At 39.0% G+C, this 20,893-nt stretch overlaps 1 protein-coding gene and 1 non-coding gene across 2 annotated transcripts in view; one reads left to right on the top strand and one right to left on the bottom strand.

Annotated features, from left to right (window-relative positions):
- Positions 1–20,893, bottom strand: part of Tut4 (terminal uridylyl transferase 4) — a 132,100-nt gene that overhangs the window by 68,110 nt on the left and 43,097 nt on the right. Inside the window, exons 5-10 of the mRNA XM_029561265.1 lie at positions 19,497–19,674; positions 16,673–16,761; positions 14,816–14,867; positions 10,010–10,079; positions 7,679–7,805; positions 185–304 (exon numbers count right to left, since the gene is read on the bottom strand). Of these exons, the coding sequence (XP_029417125.1) occupies positions 185–304; positions 7,679–7,805; positions 10,010–10,079; positions 14,816–14,867; positions 16,673–16,761; positions 19,497–19,674 (636 nt within the window). The remainder of the gene's footprint in view (positions 1–184; positions 305–7,678; positions 7,806–10,009; positions 10,080–14,815; positions 14,868–16,672; positions 16,762–19,496; positions 19,675–20,893) is intronic.
- On the top strand, positions 3,660–3,764 carry LOC115069510. The gene has a single exon (XR_003848773.1). It is a non-coding gene; the product is annotated as a U6 spliceosomal RNA (small nuclear RNA).

The following is a 20,893-nucleotide window of genomic DNA, read 5'->3' as shown; positions in this document are numbered from 1 at the left end:
GGAGGGAGGGAGGAAGGAAGGAAGGAAGGAAGGAAGGAAGGAAGGAAGGAAGGAAGGAAGGAAGGAAGGAGGGAGGGAAGGAAGGAGGGAAAAAAGAGAAACCAGAATTCCACCTTTAAATGTTTAAGTAAAACAAGAGCAAACTATATACATATGCACATATACATCACAAACTCCTGCTTACCCAACTTCCAAGTAAGCAAGGAAGAAGAGGGGGTTTTCTTTGTTGAAGAAAAAACATCACCATTAAAGCAAAGCAGTAAGAAGGGATTCCACCATCAGTTTGGGAGTCAATATAACACAACTGCAAAATCAAAAGGAAAAAAAATACAAGTAGTTAGCTTCTTCAATTTTCACAAAACAAATAGCTTTTTCTTCTACTTTAATCATTGCTTTAAAAGTCTAAAGAATAACCTAAAAATCTAATAACCCAGTATATACATCACCTTATTAGTTTCCCTTCCCATTTTTTTTCTTTTGAGATGAGGTTTCACTGTGTAAGTTTGCCCTGAACTTGCAATCATCTTGCCTCCCCATCCCAAACAGTGAAATTACAGGTATATACTGTACACTAAGGGAGAGAAAGTTCTTAAGAAATAAGCGTTCAGATGTCAAACACTAGGTAACTGTTACATTAACTAAAAAAAGCGACTCTAAGTCAGATAACATGACTAAAATGAACCGATGATAAAACTAACCAGCTTTGTCATCTTGAGTTAAGTTTTATGTGGGATGGAGAGATGACGGTCCAGCAGTTAAGAGCACTGGCTACTCTTGAAGAGGACCTGGGTTCACTACCCAGTACCCACGTGGCAGCTAACAACCGTCTGTGACTCCAGTTCCAGGGGAATCCAATGCACTCTTCTGATCTCCACAGGGACTGCATGACACAGATGCACTTATACACACAGGCAGGTAATACACTCATACACGTAAAAATAAAATAAATGAAAACTTTATTTAAAAGAAGCTTTTTTATTTTTTATTTTATTTTTTGGTCTTTTTATGACTATAGCCTGAGCCGGCCTGGAACTCCCTATGTAGACCAGGCTGGCCTCGAACTCATAAAGATCCGCCTGCCTCTGCCTCCTGGGGGCTGGGATTAAAGGCATGCGCTACCATGGCCACCCTGCCCCCAAAAACCTTTTAAAAGAAAAAAAAATGAATGTAAAACTGTTTCCTATTCCTAAAATGCAAAGACTACATTATTAACTAGTCAAGAGTCTGACTTCAGGGCTCAAGATTTTCAATCTACTCTACATGGCTACTGATGTCACCATGAATATCTGTAATCTATGAGTCCCTGACACTAAGCTCTGACCTGACATCCAATCAACAGAGAAACTGAGTCCTCAGGACTTTGGAACATAAACTCTTCTTACTTTATCTTGTTTGGGGTGATCTCCCACCTAATTGGGCACTCTACCAGTCTGGTAGAAGGCCAAAATTGTGGCAAGGTGCCCTACCCACCAGTTCTCTGCCTAAGCATTGAGCTGTTGCCCTCACCACATCCTCCTGCTGTAAGGTTCTGTCAGACCTTACTGGAGAGTAAGTACGGTCACTACAAGCTAAGTGAGCTGCACAAAGCAACTGTCACTCCAAGTAAAAGACAGAACTCTGCCACAAGTTCTATCTTCAGGGTTGTCCCTCAAGCTAGAAATGCCACTTCAACCACAACTCTAACAAAGATCTGGCTGCCCCCAGCAATCCCCATGTGCTGCATCCAAGTACCAGCTTCTCAGCCATAAGGTTAGGGCCCCTGAACCTCACCATCAACATCAAGCCTCGGAGGTCTTTCCCTGTTCTTATGTTCCTTCTCACCCTCCAGCTCCACATCATCACGCAGGAACCTCCTACATTTTCTTTTTGCCTTCTCTGATGCCCCAGGAACCTTTGTGACTCAAAGGGCCCTACACCAGCCTATTTCCCATCCCAATGGATATACCAGCAGCAGGAGCAGCAACAGAAGCAGCAGTGGAGGTGGGACATGGAAAGGAAGGTCTGAGTCACCTATCTCTGAGGTTAAGGTCAATCACCCTAATCCCCTGTACCCTCAACTCCCCATCTTCGATCACATCTCTCACTAAATGACAAGTGACAGATCAGCTACATCTCAAAGGGGAGGCAGCTGTGCTGGGTGGACCTGTGGAACCTCTAAGTTAATCAAGTGACTTCCCCTCCCACATTCTAAGACATATTAACTGTTCTGCTGCTGCCAGAAGAGTAGGTCCTCAGTTACAAGCTCAGTGGTCAGATAGAATGCTTCCTGTAATTACTATAATGTGCCATCTTTGGGGCAGAGGACGGTGAGCTCTTACCCAACTCTGGTTATTTTTGAAACAGGGCCTCAATATATAAACCAGGCTGACCTTAAATAAGCAGTCCTTCAGTTCCTGCCTCAGCCTCCCAAATGCTGGAATTACAGTTGTATACTGGCTCTGCTCAACACTTGTTTCCTGGAATATTATGTGCTGTGAAGAACTGACTCCTACAGCCAGTTTTTCCTAGACCCTGAGGTTCAGTGTCTGGTAACTACAATCTCTTCCAAGGGAGAATCTTGTTCAAATTTACCTCCTGAAGCAAGGAGCCAAAGCCACTGCCAAATTCCTCCACCCCATCCAACTGGCTCTCATGACTTTATTTATTGTAATAAGATTTTATAATATTTATATCTATTGAGTCCTCTGCTTCCTTTTTCTCCTCTCTGTAATATTGGCTATGATCCTAAGTAATATATACAAAGTAATAAAAAACAAGTTGGAGGGCCAGGCATGGTGGCACACACCTTTCATCCCAGCACTTGGGAGGCAGAGGCAGGCGGATCTCTGTGAGATCAAGGCCAGCCTGGTCTACATAGAGTTCCAGGCCAGCTGGGGCTACAGGGAAGCCCTGTCTCAAAAAGACCAAAAAAGAAAAAAAAAAAAAGTTGGAGATCAACTATCATCTTTTTTTAATATTTTACTTATTATTTTATGTATATGTGTGTTTTCCTTGTGCATAGGTAAGTACACTGGTGTAGTGCAATGCCTGCAGAGGACAGAAGAGACTGTGGGAGCCCCTGGAACTGGAGTTACAGACAGTTGTTAGGTGCCATGTGGGTGCTGGGATTCAAACCTGGGTCTTCTCCAAGAACAGTGTTCTTTTTTTTTAAATTGTATTTATTATTTTTATTTTATGTGTATGCATGTATTGCCTGCATGTAGGTAAGTGCACCCATGTTGTGCAATGCCCACGGAGGTCAGAAGAGGCTGTCCTGGAACTTGCTATGTAGATCAGGCTAGCCTTGAACTCAGAGATCTGCCTGCCTCTGCCTCCCCAGTGCTGGAATTAAAGGCGTGCACCACCATGCCAAGCCTGAGCAACACTTTTAAAAAACATTTTTTTTTATTAATCTTATTTTATGTATGACTGTATTGCTTGCATGTGTGTCAATGCACCCATGTTGTGCAGATCACCTAGAACTGGAGTTAGGATGGTTGTTAGCCGCCATGTGGGTGCTGGGAATTGAACCTGGGTCCTCTGCAAGAGCACTCAGTGTTCTTAACTGAGCCACCTCTCCAACCCAAGCAGCGCTTTCTAAAAGCCACTTTAGGAAACAGTCTCTAAGACTACTCTCTTTTTTCAAATTCAGGGTACCTTGTTTAAGAAATCAGCAACATATGCTCACTTTGGCAGCACATATACTAACACTGGAATCATACAAAAAAGATCAGTGTGGCCTGCATAAGAACAACATGCAAATTTATGAAGTATTCCATTTTACAGAAAGAGAGAAAAATAAATCAGGAGCAATGCAACACACCTGTAATCCCAGAACCCGGGAGATTGAGTGAGTAGGATCACAAATTCAAGGACAATCTGGGCTACATAGTAAGTTAAAGGCTATCCTGGATTAAATAGCTAGATCTTATATAAAAAACAAACAACAACAACAAAAAATAGTAGCACATGGTAGTAGGTTCCCATAGACTTGGTTAAAAAAAAAAAAAAAAAAAAAAAACTCCCATATAATTTGATAGCAGACCGAATAAAAAGAGAAAAAAGGGGGCTAGAGAGATAGCTCAGAAGTTAAGAGCACTGGCTGCTCTTGCAGAGGACCCAGGTTCAAGTCCCAGCACCCACATGGTGGCTAATAACCATCTGTAACTCCAGTTCCAGGGGACTCCAACACCCTCTTCTGACCTCTATGGGCACTGCATGACAGAGGTGCACTTACACACATGTTGACAATATACTCATGCACATAAAATAGAAATAAATTTTTTATTTTTATCATGTGTCTGAGTGTTATGCCTGCATGTATGTAAGTGCACCCATGTTGTGCAATGCCTGTAGAGGTCAGAAGGCGTCATATTCCCCTGGAACTGGAGTTACAGACGGTTGTTGGCCACCATGTGGGTGCTGGTAATTGAACCAGCCAATGCTCTTAACCACTGAGCCATCTCTCTGGCCCAAAATAAATATTTTTTTAAAAGGAAAAAAAAAAACCCAGCAAAAAAAATTGAGTAGCACTTATATTCTTCTAACACATATCTTATTTTATTGAATAAAAGAATGTGCTGGGCATGGTGGTCTTTAATCTTAGCACTTAGGAGACAGAGGCATGAGAACTGCCTCAAGTTTGAGACTAGCCTAGCCTACACAGAAAATTTCAGGCCACTCAGAGATACACAGCAACACCCTTGTCTCCAAAAAAAAACAAAAAAAAACACATTATTTTAGACCTCAAAAAAAATAGAGCATAATTAAGAATTACCTCAGCAGAATTTTCAAAACAGCCTCAATACTAGTAAAAATAAAGGAGATGGCTCAGCAGATAAAAGCACTGCCACACAAGCCTAATGACCTGAATTCAATGCCCCAACCAACAAGAGAGAATAGACTCCTGAGAGTTGATCTGTGACCTCTACACACAAACTGTGGCACCTATGTACCAGCATTCACAAACACATATACATCACATCTGCAAACACAATAATCAATGAAATTTTTTTACAAATTTAAATAAAGGCTCAGATAAGTGAAATACCTTGCTTTAAAATCACATAATGACAAGCCGGGCATTGTGGCACACACCTCTAATCCCAGCACTCAGGAGGCAGAGGCAGGCAGATCTCTGTGAGTTCAAGGCCAGCCTGGTCTACATAATGAGTTCCAGGCCAGCTGGGACTACAGGGAGACCCTGTCTCAAAAAAAAAACCAAAAAAGAAAAAATATCACATAAAGACATGGCAAGGGGGAAAAGGCAACTAGAGTTGCAATTGGTTCATTTTATTTCACAGTACTGAATTTCTGTAATTCCTGGGCACTCTTCAGAATGTGAGATAAATAAAAGGAGTGAGCCATATACCTCCCAGCCTGGTTTATTGCTCCCAATCACAAAATTTTGGTTTTTTAAATTTTGTTATTTTTATTTTATGTGTATGAGCGTATTGCCTGCGTGTGAGTGCACCTGTGTCATGCAATACCGCAGAGGTCAGAAGAGGGATTCAGATTCCCCTGGAACTGGAGTTAAGGATGGTTCATAGCCACCATGTGGGTGCTGGGAATCGAACCCGGGTCCTCTACAAGTGTAGTCAGTGCTCTTAACTGCTGAGCCATCTCTCCAGCCCCCCTCCCCCCAATCACAAAGGTTTTTAAAAATCTCTTTCCTGAAAAAACTGGATCATTTACTCAAAAAATATTTGTTGGAAAAAAAAAAAAAAAGAGGCACTAGGGCCTAGCAATGAATAAATAAAACAGATAAACAGCCCTACCTTCAAAGAGTTCACGATTTCGTATAAGAAAACAGATGGCAAACAAATATGTGTAACAAGTGTTATGAAAAATAGAGCAGGATAAAGGATAAAGGCAGGAAAAGCCAAAGATGCTATTTTAGATAGTCTAGGAAACTTTGATAAAGAAAAAATTAAGCAAAAATATGAGGGGGAAAAAAAGTGTTCTGGATACTGGAAAAGGAACACTTCAGATAAAGGGAGGATCAAAAAGAAGTTCCAGCCTTAGTTTTTTGAGTGTTGTTTATTTTTCAAATTATATTTTGTTAGCTGTTGTTAACCCAAACATATAAGCAGTCAAAATTTTCCAAAAAGAATGCCCTGGAGGATTTTGCACTTTAAGTTATCGCTCTATCACTACTCTCTTGATTAGTCTTATTTTGTGTAAAACTGAAATTTACTCATCACTAGTCTAACAAATGATTACAAATGTCTGTGGTTATTTGGGGCTGACACTAGCAATCCCTACTCCTTCCTACCCCACACCAAAAAAATTAACACAAGGTAACTCTCTAACCTTTAGAAACACAAATTCTTTAGGTAATTAGCTGTTACCCAATCAGAAATTGCTATAGGCTGCTGATAAGCTAGAGAACATAGAATAATATTCACAGATTGAGATTGGGGGAAAATGTCCACAGAGGAACTTTAAATTATATACCATATCTTGGAATCTTACAACTTTAAATTTCTTTTTTTAAAATATTTTATTTATTATTTTTATTTTATGTGTATGCGTGTATTGCCTGCATGTAGGTAAGTGCACCCATGTCATGCAATGACAGCAGAGGACAGAAGAGGCTGTCAGATCCCCTGGAACTGGAGTTATGGACAGTTGTTAGCTGCCATGTGGGTGCTGGGATTCAAACCCGGGTCTTCTGCAAGAACAGTCCAGTGTTCTTAACCGCTGAGCCATCTCTCCAGGCCCACAACTTTAAATTTCTAAGAATGAAATTGGCCTTAAATATTAGGATAAAAAAAGGAGATATTCTGGGGCTGAGATGGCTCAGCAATTAAAGCACTTGCTGTACAAGCAAAAGGACTGGAGTTTGGATCCCCAGAACCCACGTAAATGCCAGTCTCGAAAGGCAGACACATGGGATCCCCAGAGAAAGTTTGCTATTAAAACTAGCTAAAGTAAGCTCTGGGTTTGACGGAGAGATCCTGCCTCAAAGAATTAGGTCAAAGGGAAATTGAGGAAGATTCCCAATGTCAACCTTGGGCCATCACATACGTGCATGCACACATGTACATACATGTGAACATGAAAAGAAAGCAAACATTTCTATACTATAATAAAAATCATAATTTAAAATTTTAAATATAGGTGGGGCATCAAGGTGCATCCCTTTAATCCCAGCACTTGGGTGTCAGACGCAGATCTCTGTGAGAATGTCAGGGCTATATAGTAGTGCCCATTATAACACAGCTTCCCTTTCTACAATTTCAGTTACCCTCAGTTAACTCTAGTTCAAAAATGCTAACTGGAGGCCTGAAATTATAGGTCAGTTGGCAGAGCCCTTGCCTAGGTCCATTCCTCAGTTGTCATCATTTGAAAATAAAGTATTTTAACAAAAATGGAAAATTCACGTAATAATTTGAAAGTTTTAAATAACTAATGCACTATGCTGTCACAGCTGTTCTATTTTTATTATGTTAATCAAACTGAGTCATAAATTAAACTTCAGAGATATGTGAATATAGGAAGACAGTTTGCATACAGCTCAGTTCAAGCATCCACTGAGGGCCTATGAAATTTTATTTTCATGTCCAAGATAATATCTGCCACACAACTTTCTGTCTGGGGAAGATAACTCTCTTCTCCTACATGTTATGATGTATATGTCAATTCCAGAAAAAGTTTGATTTATTCTTAAGGGTACTTTTTCTTCTTTTCTACTTACCTTAGCCCAATAGCGAAAGGCTAACACCAAGGGAGTAAAGACAGGTTCCACTTTGCCAATAGCAGCAAGTAAGTCAGTAGTGAGACATGCCATATCATTTCCTGCACTCACTCTACATAGTAAGCCACTGTGAATGATAAACAAATTTCACTGCATTATTACCTTAAAAAGCGGAATACTCCAAATTCTGTGACTATCTTTTTAGGTCACAATTTAATACCCAAAAGGTCATAGTAGGGGCTGGAGAGATGGCTCAGCCATTAAGAATATATACTGCTCTTGCAGAGGACACAGGAGTTTGGATCCCAGAATCCCCATGGTGACTTTCTGTTAATTCCAGCTCCAATGGGATCCAACACTTGTGACATCTGTGGGTACCTGTACTCAGGTGTGATACACACACACACACACACACACACAAAAAAAAAAAAAAAAAACTCGCACACTTAAAAATAAAGTCAGTAAAAAAAAAACCCATTTCTTCCATTTATGTATTGTGTATGAACAAGTGTGTGCAATGGCGTGCATGAAGAAGTCAAGGAGATGATTTGTGGAAGTTGGTTTTCTCCTTCCACAACACGGATGCCAGTATCAATCGAGCTCAGGTGGTCAGGTGTGGCAACAGGTACCCTTTACCCACTTGAGACATTTAGCCAGCCCACATTTTTTGGGAGGTACAAGGATAGAATCTTGTTATATGGCCTATGATAGCCAGAAGAGAGTGTCAGATTCACTGGACTAGAGTTAAAGATGACTGTGAGCTAGTGTGTGGGTGCTGGGAACCAAACTTGGGACCTCTGCAAAAGCACCTCTGCTAACCACTGAACAATCATTCTAGCCCCTTCAGCATTTTACTTTTAACACTCTGCTAAATTCAATTTCTTATTTATATGCATTTGGTATGTCTGCTACTTTTTTTAAATTATTTTTATTTTATGATATGAGTGTACTGCCTGCATGTATGTGAGTGCACCTGTGTCGTGCAATGCCACGGACATCAGAAGAGGGCTTCGGATTCCTCTGGAATGGAGTTAAGGAAAGCTCGCAGCCGCCATGTGGGTGCTGGGAATTGAACCCGGGTCCTCTGCTCTTAAGAGCAGTCAGTGCTCTTAACTGCTGAGCCATCTCTCCAGCGCCCCCCCTTTTTTTTAGCTCTTTTAAAAAAATTTTATTTATTATTTTTATTTTATGTGTATGCATGTATTGCCTGCATGTAGATGCCCCTTGGAGGACAGAAGAGGCCGTTGGATCCCCTGGAACTGGAGTTATGGACAGTTGTTAGCTGCCATGTGGGTGCTGGGATTTGAACCCAAGTCTTCTGCAAGAACAACCAGTGTTCTTAACCGTTGAGCCATCTCTCCAGCCCCGTTTGCCTTTTTTTTTTTTTTTTTTTTTGGAGACAGGATCTCCCTGTAGCCCCAGCTGGCCTGGAACTCCTATGTAGATCAGGCTGGCCTTGAACTCACAGAGATCCACCTGCCTCTACCTCCTGAGTGCTGGGATTAAAGGCATGTGCCACCACACAGCTATCCATTTGCTACTTTTAATAAAATAGTGCAGTCACATTAACTTACACAGAAATCTAAAACAAAATTTTTTTCTCTCTTAGAAATGTTCAATACAAATTTGTTTTTGAACTATGTATGTGTGACTGGAGACACACATAAACACACGCACGCACGCACGCAAGCACACACAAGCATGCAGGTACACTTGTGGAGGCCAGAGGACGATTCTGTGAAGTTCATTACAGGGGATTGAGGGATAGAACTCTGTCAGATTTACATGGTAAGCACTGTACCCACTGAAATACTGCAGGGAGATGAGTGTGTTTTGTTTATGAGCATGTTTGTGAGTGTGCACGGGTGTGTTCACCCATCAGGGGCCAGGGGCCGATCTTAAAAAATATTTTATGTATTATTTTTTATTTTATGTGTATGAGAGCATTGCCTGCATCTGTCAAGCAATGCCTGTGGAGGTCAGAAGAGGGCACTGGATTCTCCTAGAACGGGACGCTTGTCAGGTGCCATTTGGGTGCTGGGAACCAAACCCAAATCAGAGGCTGATTTTGGGTGTCTTCTTCTATTGTTCTCCACCTCATTTCCTGAGATGGGGTCTCTCACTGAACCTAGAGCTTGCTATTTTAGCTAGTCTGGCTAGCCAGCAAGTCCCCAGAATCTCCCCATCTCTGGCCTCCCAGTAACTGGGTTGTCCAATTTTTTATGTTAGTGCTGGGGATCCAAACTCTTGCATAGCAAACAATTTATACACTGAGCCATCTCTCCAGCCAAGTTTGTTTATTCTAAATACAATATTATCTTTTATACCAACCTTTTCTGATCTTTGCACACGACAACAGGAACTTTAGCGTGAAAATCAGATTCCACATCTACATATAATGCTAGTAAGAGAGGAAAAAAAGTAAGCTAATGTCAACATCTTTAGGTATTCACAGTAAACAATCAGTAACAGAATTCTCCTAACAATCACGCTTATTACTTCTGTGGGATAATCCACGCTTCTCATTATTAACATGAACCCAACAGAATTTCTTACCTCTCCTGGTGTCATTTGTTGTATATCACAAACCACATGGAAAGTCTCAAATACTGTCCGAAAATTAGAAGCACCTTAAGAGGAAAGGTCTTAACATCCCTAAAAGTTTGAATATTTCCAAGTAAGTATACAAAGTTGTTAAAACTTCATAGATATATAGCAAAAACGGGATACCACTTACTTCTGCGGACTATATTCACAGGAGGGCTTATGTTTTGCCATGCAAGTAGACCTCTTGTTGTCCTCATTCTGTTAGCAGTTCTAAAATCCACCTAATCAAAGCTTCTAAGGAGGGATTAACAGGGGGAAGCATATTTCCACCCTGAATAGATGTCTACCACCAAAGTATATCTTATGTCACAAATATCTACTTTAGAAGCTAGAGAGATGACCCAGTAGGTAAAAACATTTGCTGTCAAGTCTGATGCTCCGAGCTCAATCCCCAGACCCATGTGGTGGAAAAAGAGAATCAACTTCTACAAGTTGTCCTCCCTGACTTCCACGAGTGTCAACACCCTCCCCCACAAACACATATAGGCATAGAAAAATTGAATTTTAAAAATAAAAATAAATATCTACTTTAGAGACAAATGAACTAACATTTCATTGGGAAAAAAAATCAATGAAAATCTCTCAGTAGTACTTGATGGGATGTGGAGACATGCATGTCAGAAATTTTATTATGCACTATGAATATGATAATAAACTAAAACAGAAAAAGCTCTATGAGGGGTTTGGAACACAAATATGAAAACAAATCTTGTAGATGATAGGTTTCTAGAGGATACAATAAGGACATAAAGCAAAACATAATTTTAAAATGAGACTAATAACCTACATTACTTAACATGATTTTTTATAATATTTTAAAAATATTTATGATAGGATGACATTTTAGTAAGTTTCAAGAGGTAAAAGCTATTGTATCTACCTCATATCTGTAATATGCTTTTAAAGTTTTTGTATGATTAGAAACAAGTATTAAGAAAGACAACTACATTAAAACATTCCTACTTCATTCCTTAAAAATTTCCCAAGACACTGGTCAACGAGAAGCTCAGAGACAGGCTGAGTAAAGGAATTTGCCACCAAGCCTGACCACCTAAGACTCACAAGCTAAGAAAGAATCAATTCCTACAAGCTGTCCTCTGACCTCCACATTTGCTCCATAGCATGCATGCCACTCCCAACACAAAGATAAATGTAAAAAAAAGAAGCTCAAAATGCTAGGCAAGGTAGCACCTGCCTTTAATCTCAGCACTGAGGTTGGTGGATCTCTGTCAGTTTGAGGCCAACCAGGTATACTTAGCAAGTTCATCCCAACAAAGGATACATAATGAGACCATGCCTTTAAAAAAACAAACAAAACCTCATAATGTGAGTTGATAGACAAAGACGTTCTGAGTTGACATTAGACCCAATCACTGGGACATAGTTCAATTTGTACAGCATGCAGAGGCACTAGGTTCAATCTCCAGAAAAAAAAAAAAAAAGCAAGCAAAAAAGTAACATGGGGCTGGAGAGATGGCTCAGTAGTTAAGAGCACTGGCTGCTCTTGCAGAGGATCTGGGTTCAATTCCCAGCACCCCATGACAGTGGCGAACAACCATCCATAATACCAGTTCCAAGAAAATTCAACACCCTCTTCGGATCTCCAAGGGCACTGCACAACACGGGTGCACTTACAGGAGTGCAGGCAATACATTCATACACAACAAATAAATAAAAATTTAAAATAAAAAAACAGTAACAAAACAACAACAACAACAAAAAAAAAAAAAAAAAATTAAAAAAAAAAAAAAAAAAAAAAAAAAAAAAAAAAAAAAAAAAAAAACAATGAGAGGGCAAAGCCTAAAGAAAACTACCTCTTCTAAGCAAAACTCTAAGGGTACTTACTTTCTTATGGGGGAAGGGGGGTGAGAAGAGTATGCCCATGTTCATGTGTATACACATGCCTGTGGAGACCAGAGGTCAACCTCAAGTGTTCTTCCTCAAGCTTTTCAACTTTTTTTTGAGAGAGGGTCTCTCACTGGAATATGGTGCTTGCTGATTAGCTTAAGCTAGCTGTCCATGGAGCCCCAGGGATATGTCTATCTGCCTTCCCAGTGCTGGGATTACAAGTATCTGTCACCACATAAGTCTTTTCATGTGGATGCTGGGGATCCAACTCAGGTTTTCATATTTGGATGGAAATCACTTTACCAACTAAGTTATCTCCCCAGTCCTGCCAGGTACATAAAATTAAAAGCCAGAATCATAAAATTAAAAGTAACAGTTGCAGGAGAAAAAAAGTTAAAGAGGCTATTGATTAGTAGGCACTGTTCTAAGCAAAGGCTTAATCCACTTCATCCTCACAACCTACTCATAAAAAATAACAACACAGCCGGGCGTGGTGGCACACACCTGTAATCCCAGCACTCGGGAGGCAGAGGCAGGTGGATCTCTGTGAGTTCAAGGCCAGCCTGGTCTACATAGTGAGATCCAGGACAGCTGGTGCTACAGGGAGACCCTGTCTCAAAAAGACCAAAAAAAAAAGAAAAAAAAAGAAATGATTTTCTGTATGAAATACACAAAAATTCAATAAAAAATAAAGCCAAAAATTAAAAAAAATACAATTGCCATTTTGCAGTCATAGAACTTAAGTATTGGAAGTAACAGAATCAAATCTGAGCATGGAAACTATGGCTCTAGATCCTGAACTTATATTTAAGCATTACGTTTGTAAGAAGAAAGGCATGGATTGGGGCTGGTGTTCAGTCAAACAGCACTTGTCTAGCATGTATCAGGCCCTGGGTTTGATCCCTAACACTACTTTAAAAAAAAAAAAAAAAAAGAGCCAGGTGTAGTGGCACATGCATTTAATCCGAGCACCTGGGAGGCAGAGGCAGGTGGATCTCTGTGAGTTCGAGGCCAGCCTGGTCTACATCGTGAGTTCCAGGCCAGCTGGAGCTGCAGGGAGACCCTGTCTCAAAATGATCAAAAAGGGGGCTGGCTCAGCAGATAAGAGCACTGACTGCTCTTGCAGAGGACCCAGGTTCAATTCCCAGCACCCACATGGTGGCTACAAACTGTCCTTAACTCCATTTCCAGGGGAATCCAATGCCCTCTTTTCTGACCTCCAAGGCACTGCACAACACAGGTGTGCTCACATACATGCAGTCAATACACTCACACACATAAAACAAAAATAGTATTTTTAAAATACTAGTCTACCCACAAGCTATTCATTAATCTCTGTACACACACAAAATAAATGTAATTTTAAAAAATTTTCAAACAAAACAAGAGGGAGCCACACAATGGGTAAGTGAGTAAAAGTGCTTGCTGCCAAGCCTGACAACCTGAGTCCCATCCCTAGAACACACAAAGTGAAAGGAAAAAACAACTCCAGAAAGTTGTCATCACACACATGCAAATAAATGTAATTTTTAAAAATATTAAAAGAGAAGGAGGAAGAGAAAGAGGAAAACAAAAAGCCAACAAGATTAACAGGTAGATGAACTAGGAATTGGTTTGAGACACTGGTATTCCTTTTTATTTTACTTAAAGAGTATTTTTATTTATGTAAATAATCTTGTTTTCTTACAAAAGCAGTCAAGACAAGACACATAAGGAAAAGCTACTAGATAGGATTCAGCTGATGCAGCATAAAGGATTAATATCACTGTTTCAAGTAGAAAATAAAATGTACTCAATGCGCAAAAACATTGTTACTCATCTCCATAACCGTCCTTCAGTGACCTTTTCATAAGATGATATGAAATTACACATGAAATGCCCATAACAAGATGGTCCCCTCTTATATACAAGCGATACTTTGTAAGATGTCTGCAATCCAGGATAGTATGAAACTCTACAAATACTTTTTTTTCCTAATCATAAATGCAGGTAACAAAATTTAATTTGTAAATTAGGTACTGTAAGAGACAGCAGGAATTAACTGTAATAGAATAGAATTACAGTATAATAAAAGTTATGCAAATATGGACTCTCTTGTGTGCATGATACCACAATGGGGATCTAATAACCTGGTAACTAGACAGCTACTAAGTGACTAATGGATGTGGAACTACAAAGAAGGGCATGCGATTTATAAATGAGGAATTGCATATTTTTTGAAAGTTCCATTTAATATTTTCTGACTCTGGTTGACTGCAGGTTAACTGAAATTGCAGAAGGCAAAACTATGGGAAGCAAGACTGGAGACAGGAGTTGGGAGTGTAGCTCAGTGACGGAAAACTCGCCTAGTGCAAAGTCCAGATTTCATCAACCAGTACTGAATGAATGAATGAATGAATGGATGGATGAATGAATGAATCCTTCAGATAAATTATTGTATTCAAAGCTATTATTTTTCAAATTACCCAAAACCCTAAAAATTTTTAAATTATATATATTTTTAGGCAAATTATATTTCCAGATACATCTATTAAATAGATATACATAAATAACCATATGTAATATAATAATTTATACATGACAGCATTTTCATTTTAATTTTGTTAGCCATATGTAAACAACCCAGTATAAATACTTTTAGAGAGACAAGTTTTTACAAAAGGAGAAAAGATAAGAACTCACCACTTTTCTTCAAAATTCCAAGCACTTGTATAAGAAGATCTGGATGATTCATCTAAAGTTTCAAATTAAACCAAAGCATAATAGTAAAACATTATCAAGAACTTGACTTCATTAAATAAAATCACTCTGCATTTTAATAAATGCAATCAGAACAATATTTTACTTTTATGTCACAAATCTTGTTCACAGAAGTAGAATGTAACAAATGCAACATTATTATTCTAGGTATACTCCTAAAATCAGTGAACTCTTACCATGAGAATTTTTTGGGGGGGGGGGCTGTCTTTTTGAGTCAGGGTCTCTCTGTAGCCCCAGCTGGCCTGGAACTCAGTATGTAGACCATACTGCCCTCACAGAGATCTACCTGCCTCTGCCTCCTGAGTTCTGGGATTAAAGGCATGTATCACCATGAATAGCCCATTGATATATTTTTAGGATTTATTATTATGTGTGTTTATGAGATGTTGGGGAAGGGAGCACATATGGAGGCCAGTGGAGAACTTTATGAAGTCAGTTCTTTCTTTCTGCCTTTCCATGGGCTCCATTCCAGAGATTGAAGTGGTCGCTAGGCTTGTAGGTCAAATTCTTTTACCTATGAGACTTCTTGCTGGCCTTGGGTGATTTTAAATGTTTGAGTTGTCAATAAATAAGGAATGGTAGTAGTGCCAAGTATTACTGACATTACTGCTAATGACACTAGCACTACTACTACTAGCACTACTACTTATTAAAAAGTATTCATCACTTATCAGGCTTTATATAACTCTGTGTGATTATGATATTATCATCACATTAATGCTAAAAATAGGTCCAGCGTGGCAGGACACACCTTTAATCCCAATACTTGGGAAGCAGAGAAAGGTGGATCTCTTTGAGTTCGAGGCCAAGCTGGTCTAAGTAGCAAGTTCCAGGCCAGCAAACACTACATAGTGAGACCCTGTCTCCGAGAGAGAGAGAGAGAGAGAGAGAGAGAGAGAGAGAGAGAGAGAGAGAGAGAGAGAGAGAGAAGAAAAAAGAAAAGTAAAGTATATATTCCATTTTTGGAAGCCACAGGTACTACACATCAGTACAATGTGGCCCAGGCTCTTAGAAACACCGTATTACGCCAGATATGGTAGTGCATGCCTGTAATAGCAGTACTCAGAAGTAGAGACATGACAATAGCAACAAGATCAAGGTCAGCCTGGTCTATATACTGAGTTCCAGAGCAGCCAAAGCAACACAATGAGATCCTGTCGCAAATAACCTGTCTCAGAAACAACAAAGTTTTAAGTCCTATTTTGGAAATTAGGAAAGCAATACTCAAAGAGGTCAAATAACCTGGGTTTTTTTTTTTTGGGGGGGGGGGCCTCAGCCAAGCTTTGAACCCAGCTGGTTTCAAAACGTATTTCTACTTTTCAACACTGTTTACCAGAAGTAATAACTATTCGACAAGCTCAAAAATAAGCACTTTGTCCTTTTCTAAGTTTTCAAAAACACTGTTTAATCTTGATTGCTAACACTCCATAAGCCAAAGTTTATATTCTCCTACCCCTTCTCTACAAAGATAATCCATTAAAATCATTAAGTACTGGGGCTGGAGAGATGGCTCAGCAGTTAAGAGCACTGACTGCTCTTGCAGAGGACACAGGTTCAATTCCCAGCACCTATATGGTGGTTAACAACCATTTGTAGCTCCAGTTCCAGGGGATCTGATGCCTTCTTCTGACCTCCATGGGCACTGCATGACACGGGTACACTTACACACATGCAGGCAATACACTCATACATAAAATAAAAATAATAAAATATTAAAAAATAAAATTATTAAGTACTAATTAAGCATCATGGAGGAAATTTTCTTTTCTAATTACTTACCTTGGGAGGAAATTTTATATCTATATTAACATCGCTGCTTTTCAGAGCAAACTTTGTCAGAGATGAGCCATACAACCTCAGTGAACATTCTAGAAAAGAAAAACACAAAATCATGAAACTGGAAATATGGGCACTTTAATAAACAACATGTGGGGTGCTGGAGAGATGGCTCAGTGGCTAAATGATCTTGTTGCTCCTGCAGAGGACCCGGGTACAGTTCCCAGCACCCACATGGCAGCTCACAACCATTTATAACTCTAGTTCTAGGCAATCCAATGCCCTCATCCAACCTCCATGGGCTCCTGAACTCACACGGTACACATAAACTCATTCAAACACACATACACATTTTTTTTAAAAAAAACAGAAAAGTTATATATTACTTCAATTCCATGTCTTTTCATGTCTAGCATAATGGTTTACATACACAAAAATTATATTCTAACTGATCTATAAAATATTAAAAATGGCCAGGCATGGTGGCGCACACCTGTAGTCCCAGCACTTGGGAGGCAGGCAGATCTCTGTGAGTTCAAGGCCAATCTGGTCTACATAGCGAGTTCCAGGCCAGCTGGGGCTACAGGGAGACCCTTTTTTTTTTGGGGTACAAAAATAATGAGAAACTACTCATAAAAGTTTCATGTTCAAGTTTTAATAGTTTTTAATAGTTCATTTACAAATAACTGAGCACGCTTAGCAAATGTACTTATCTAGCTACACTACTGTCACAAAATGCACTTATTTTAGATATTTATGAGTTAGCACTTTGAAGAAAGGATTAGTACAAAATAAATAGAATTATACAGATCTTTCTCAGACTACAAATGTGTTATTTCAAAAATAAGGCATAAATTCAAAAGAGTGCACCAAAGATCAGGTTGAAAATAACATGCATGACTAGCAATGATTAGACAGGTTTGTGTCCTTACAAAATTAACACTTGTATTTACTTAGATACTTGCCAAACTTACAAAGTATGTTAACAGTCACCTATGTGATTAAAATCATTAAAAATTTACAATTTTGACAACAATAGTGAATTAGTATTTTTTTATTTATGAGTATATGTGCGTAAGGTGCCTACAGAGACCAGAAGAATGTCAGATCCGTTGGAGGTGGAGTTATAGGAAGTTGTGAGGTTCCCTGTGGGTGTTGGGAACCAAGGTGAAGTCCTATGGAAGACTAGCAAGGACTTTTAAGCACTGGGCCATCCCTCTAAACCAATAATGAACTATTTTTATACATTATTTTAATTAGGATTCACTGAATTATTCAGGTAGAAAAACATGAGAGAAATTGACAGAAAATGAAATTTTTCCATTTTCCATCTTATTTCTTATGAATTTCACAGTAGGACATGTAACTATTAATTTATCAAAATCTCTTTGGTTATAAAAAAAAGTATATATCTTATTTAAGATACATTTACCTAGCTGGATATGGTGGCACACACCTTTGATCCCAGCACTCTGGAGGCAGAGGCAGAGGCAGAGGCAGAGGCAGAGGCAGAGGCAGAGGCAGAGGCAGAGGCAGGCAGATCTCTGTGAGATCAAGACATGGTCTATAGGAGTTCCAGGCCAGCCAGGGCTACAGAGAAACACCATCTAAAAAAAAGAAAAACTTTAATATTTACCCAAACCTTAAAAACATATACTAAGATTTAAAAAAAAAAAAGTGCTAAGAAGCAGTCTATATATGTGTAAAATAACCCTGCCTTCATACTGCCTTGCACCAAAACATAACATTCTCTTTATATAAGTCTTTACTTATATATTAATTTTCCCTACCATCAAGCAATAGCAATTTCATTTACTGACCAGTTAAAATGTTTATACTGAGTATAAAAAAAAATTTAACATCCATTCAGAAATCAACAACATTCAGGAACTGGAGCAGTTAAAAGCAGTTGCTGTTTTAGAGGACCCGAGTTTGGTTCCTAGCACCCCACATCAGGCATATCATAATTGCCTCTAACTCCAGCTTCAGGGGATTTCACACCTTCTGTCCTCCCAGAGCACCAACACACAAGTGACTTATACACAAAACTCACATAATAAATATAAATCTTTAAAAATGAATCAGTGGTACTCATAAACCAATATAAAATATATTTGGATGATAAGAAATTGTCTATATTGGGCATTTTAAAAATCCTTTTCTTGGGGTTGGAGACTTAGCTCAGTGGTAGAGCATTTGCCTAGCAAGTACAAGGCCCTGGGTTTGGTAATCTTTTTCTTGGGGTGGAGAGATGGCACTGGCTACTTTTACAGGGGTCCTGGGTTCAGTTCCTAGCACCCACATGGCTGCTAACAATCATCCTTAACTCTCCTTTTAGGGGATCTGATGCCCTTTTCTGGCCTCTGGGGACACTGCATGAAACAGATGCATTTACATACATGCAAACAAAATACTCATACACAACAACAACAACAAAAAAAAATCAAAAACTTTTTTTCTCAATTTTCTTTTATTAAAAAAAAAAAAGTCAGTACTGGCCCGGAAGATAATAAGGGTGCTCATTGACAAGACTGCCGCAAACATAAGTTGAATTTCCTAGAATCCATATGGTGGAAGGGAAAAACAACTCCTGTAAGTTGTCCTCTGATTCCCATATGCACATGACATAGCACATGTGTTCAGACACATGCACACACACATAAAATAATGTTAAAAAACTCATTCCTAAGACAATTAAATTCATCTACTTTTAAGACACAAAAGGACTTTTAAGACACAAAAGGAAGATACTAAGAAATTTACCCTACCTCAAAAGGAAGCTAAGTTTTGTGATTCTAAGAATTAAATATATAAATTGATTCAGTACCTGGTAAAAATGTTGTTATAACCTTTGACATTTCCTCCACAATTTCCTGGCGGACTCTGAGGTCATCATCTGTTATTCCTTGTTCTTTTGCTAATTCAATAACTGCAATACTTAAAGCAGCCAAGTGAGCAGGGGAAGGAGGTGAAAGGGAACGAAGCTCACTTTCTTCTTGTTTTTCCTGTTAGTATAATGTTTTACAACAAAGTTTCTATTTTAATGTCCTCATATTTTAGAAATAATATAAATACATGAACAAATATTCACCATCTATGAATCAGAAATAAAGACACATGGTATATTAGTAAACAAGAGAGATTTTTGCTTTTAGGACACAGAATTCAAAGAACAAAGGACTCAGCAGGGGAAATTATTATTAAGTTTTTAAAATTTTGCTCTACTGAAGCTGAAGCTGGAGAGATGGCTCAATGATTAAGAGCACTTGCTGCTTTTCCAGAGGATTTGAGTTCTGTTTCTAGCACCCATATTTCAGACAACTAATAATCGGGAGGGGTTGGGGGGTGTTTCAACGCCTTCTTCTGGTCTCTGCACCCACATTGTGTTATGTGGCATACACTCACACACATACATGTACATTTAAAAAGTAAATAAATAATTTTAAACAACCACAAAACAGCATTTAAAAAATGTGCTCTACTCGGGGCTGGAGACAGCAGTTAAGATCACTTGCTACTCTTGCAGAGGACCTGGGCTCAGTTCCCAGCACCCACATGGCAGCTTAACACCCATCTTTAACAACCGTTCCAAGGAATTTGATGCCCTTTTCTGGCTTCCACGGGCACTGCATGCATAGATGCACTTAAATACATGCAGGCAAAACACACACATAAAATAAAAATCAATCAATTAAAAAAATTTTAATCACTCTACTGTACTAATTGTGTAAATTCTGAAATTCTAAATCAAAGTCAACAGACAGGCTGAACAGCTAGCTGATGATTTTATTGTAGGAAAGACAACTATCTCATGGATAGTAGAAGATCATCAGTTATATTTAATCAACAGAAGCAGTATCAAGTTAAATGGCCATAATAACTCCTCTGGATAAACATACAAAGAATACAGAATATTGGGTTTCCTAATCAAAGTATGCAAAAGCTTCTATGGAAACAAAGAGAAAGAAGACCTAACCCAGACCTGCTGGAAAGAACAGGAAAAATGTTATCTCTCAAAGAAAATATCTGAACTAAAACAAGAGGTTATACATTATTGGTACTACAACTTTAAAAAGAGAAAATTAAATAGCTAATATACTAATTTTTTTATTATTTTCATTTTATGTGTATGTGTGTATTGCCTGCATGTAGGTAAGTGCACCCGTGTCGTGCAAGACCCGCAGAGGACAGAAGAGGCTGTCGGATCCCCTGGATGGAGTTATA

Source organism: Nannospalax galili, unplaced genomic scaffold (genome assembly GCF_000622305.1).
Source record: "Nannospalax galili isolate Female #2095 unplaced genomic scaffold, S.galili_v1.0 scaffold713, whole genome shotgun sequence".
Taxonomy (NCBI): domain Eukaryota; kingdom Metazoa; phylum Chordata; class Mammalia; order Rodentia; family Spalacidae; genus Nannospalax; species Nannospalax galili.
This window is presented reverse-complemented; position numbering and strand designations above follow the sequence as displayed.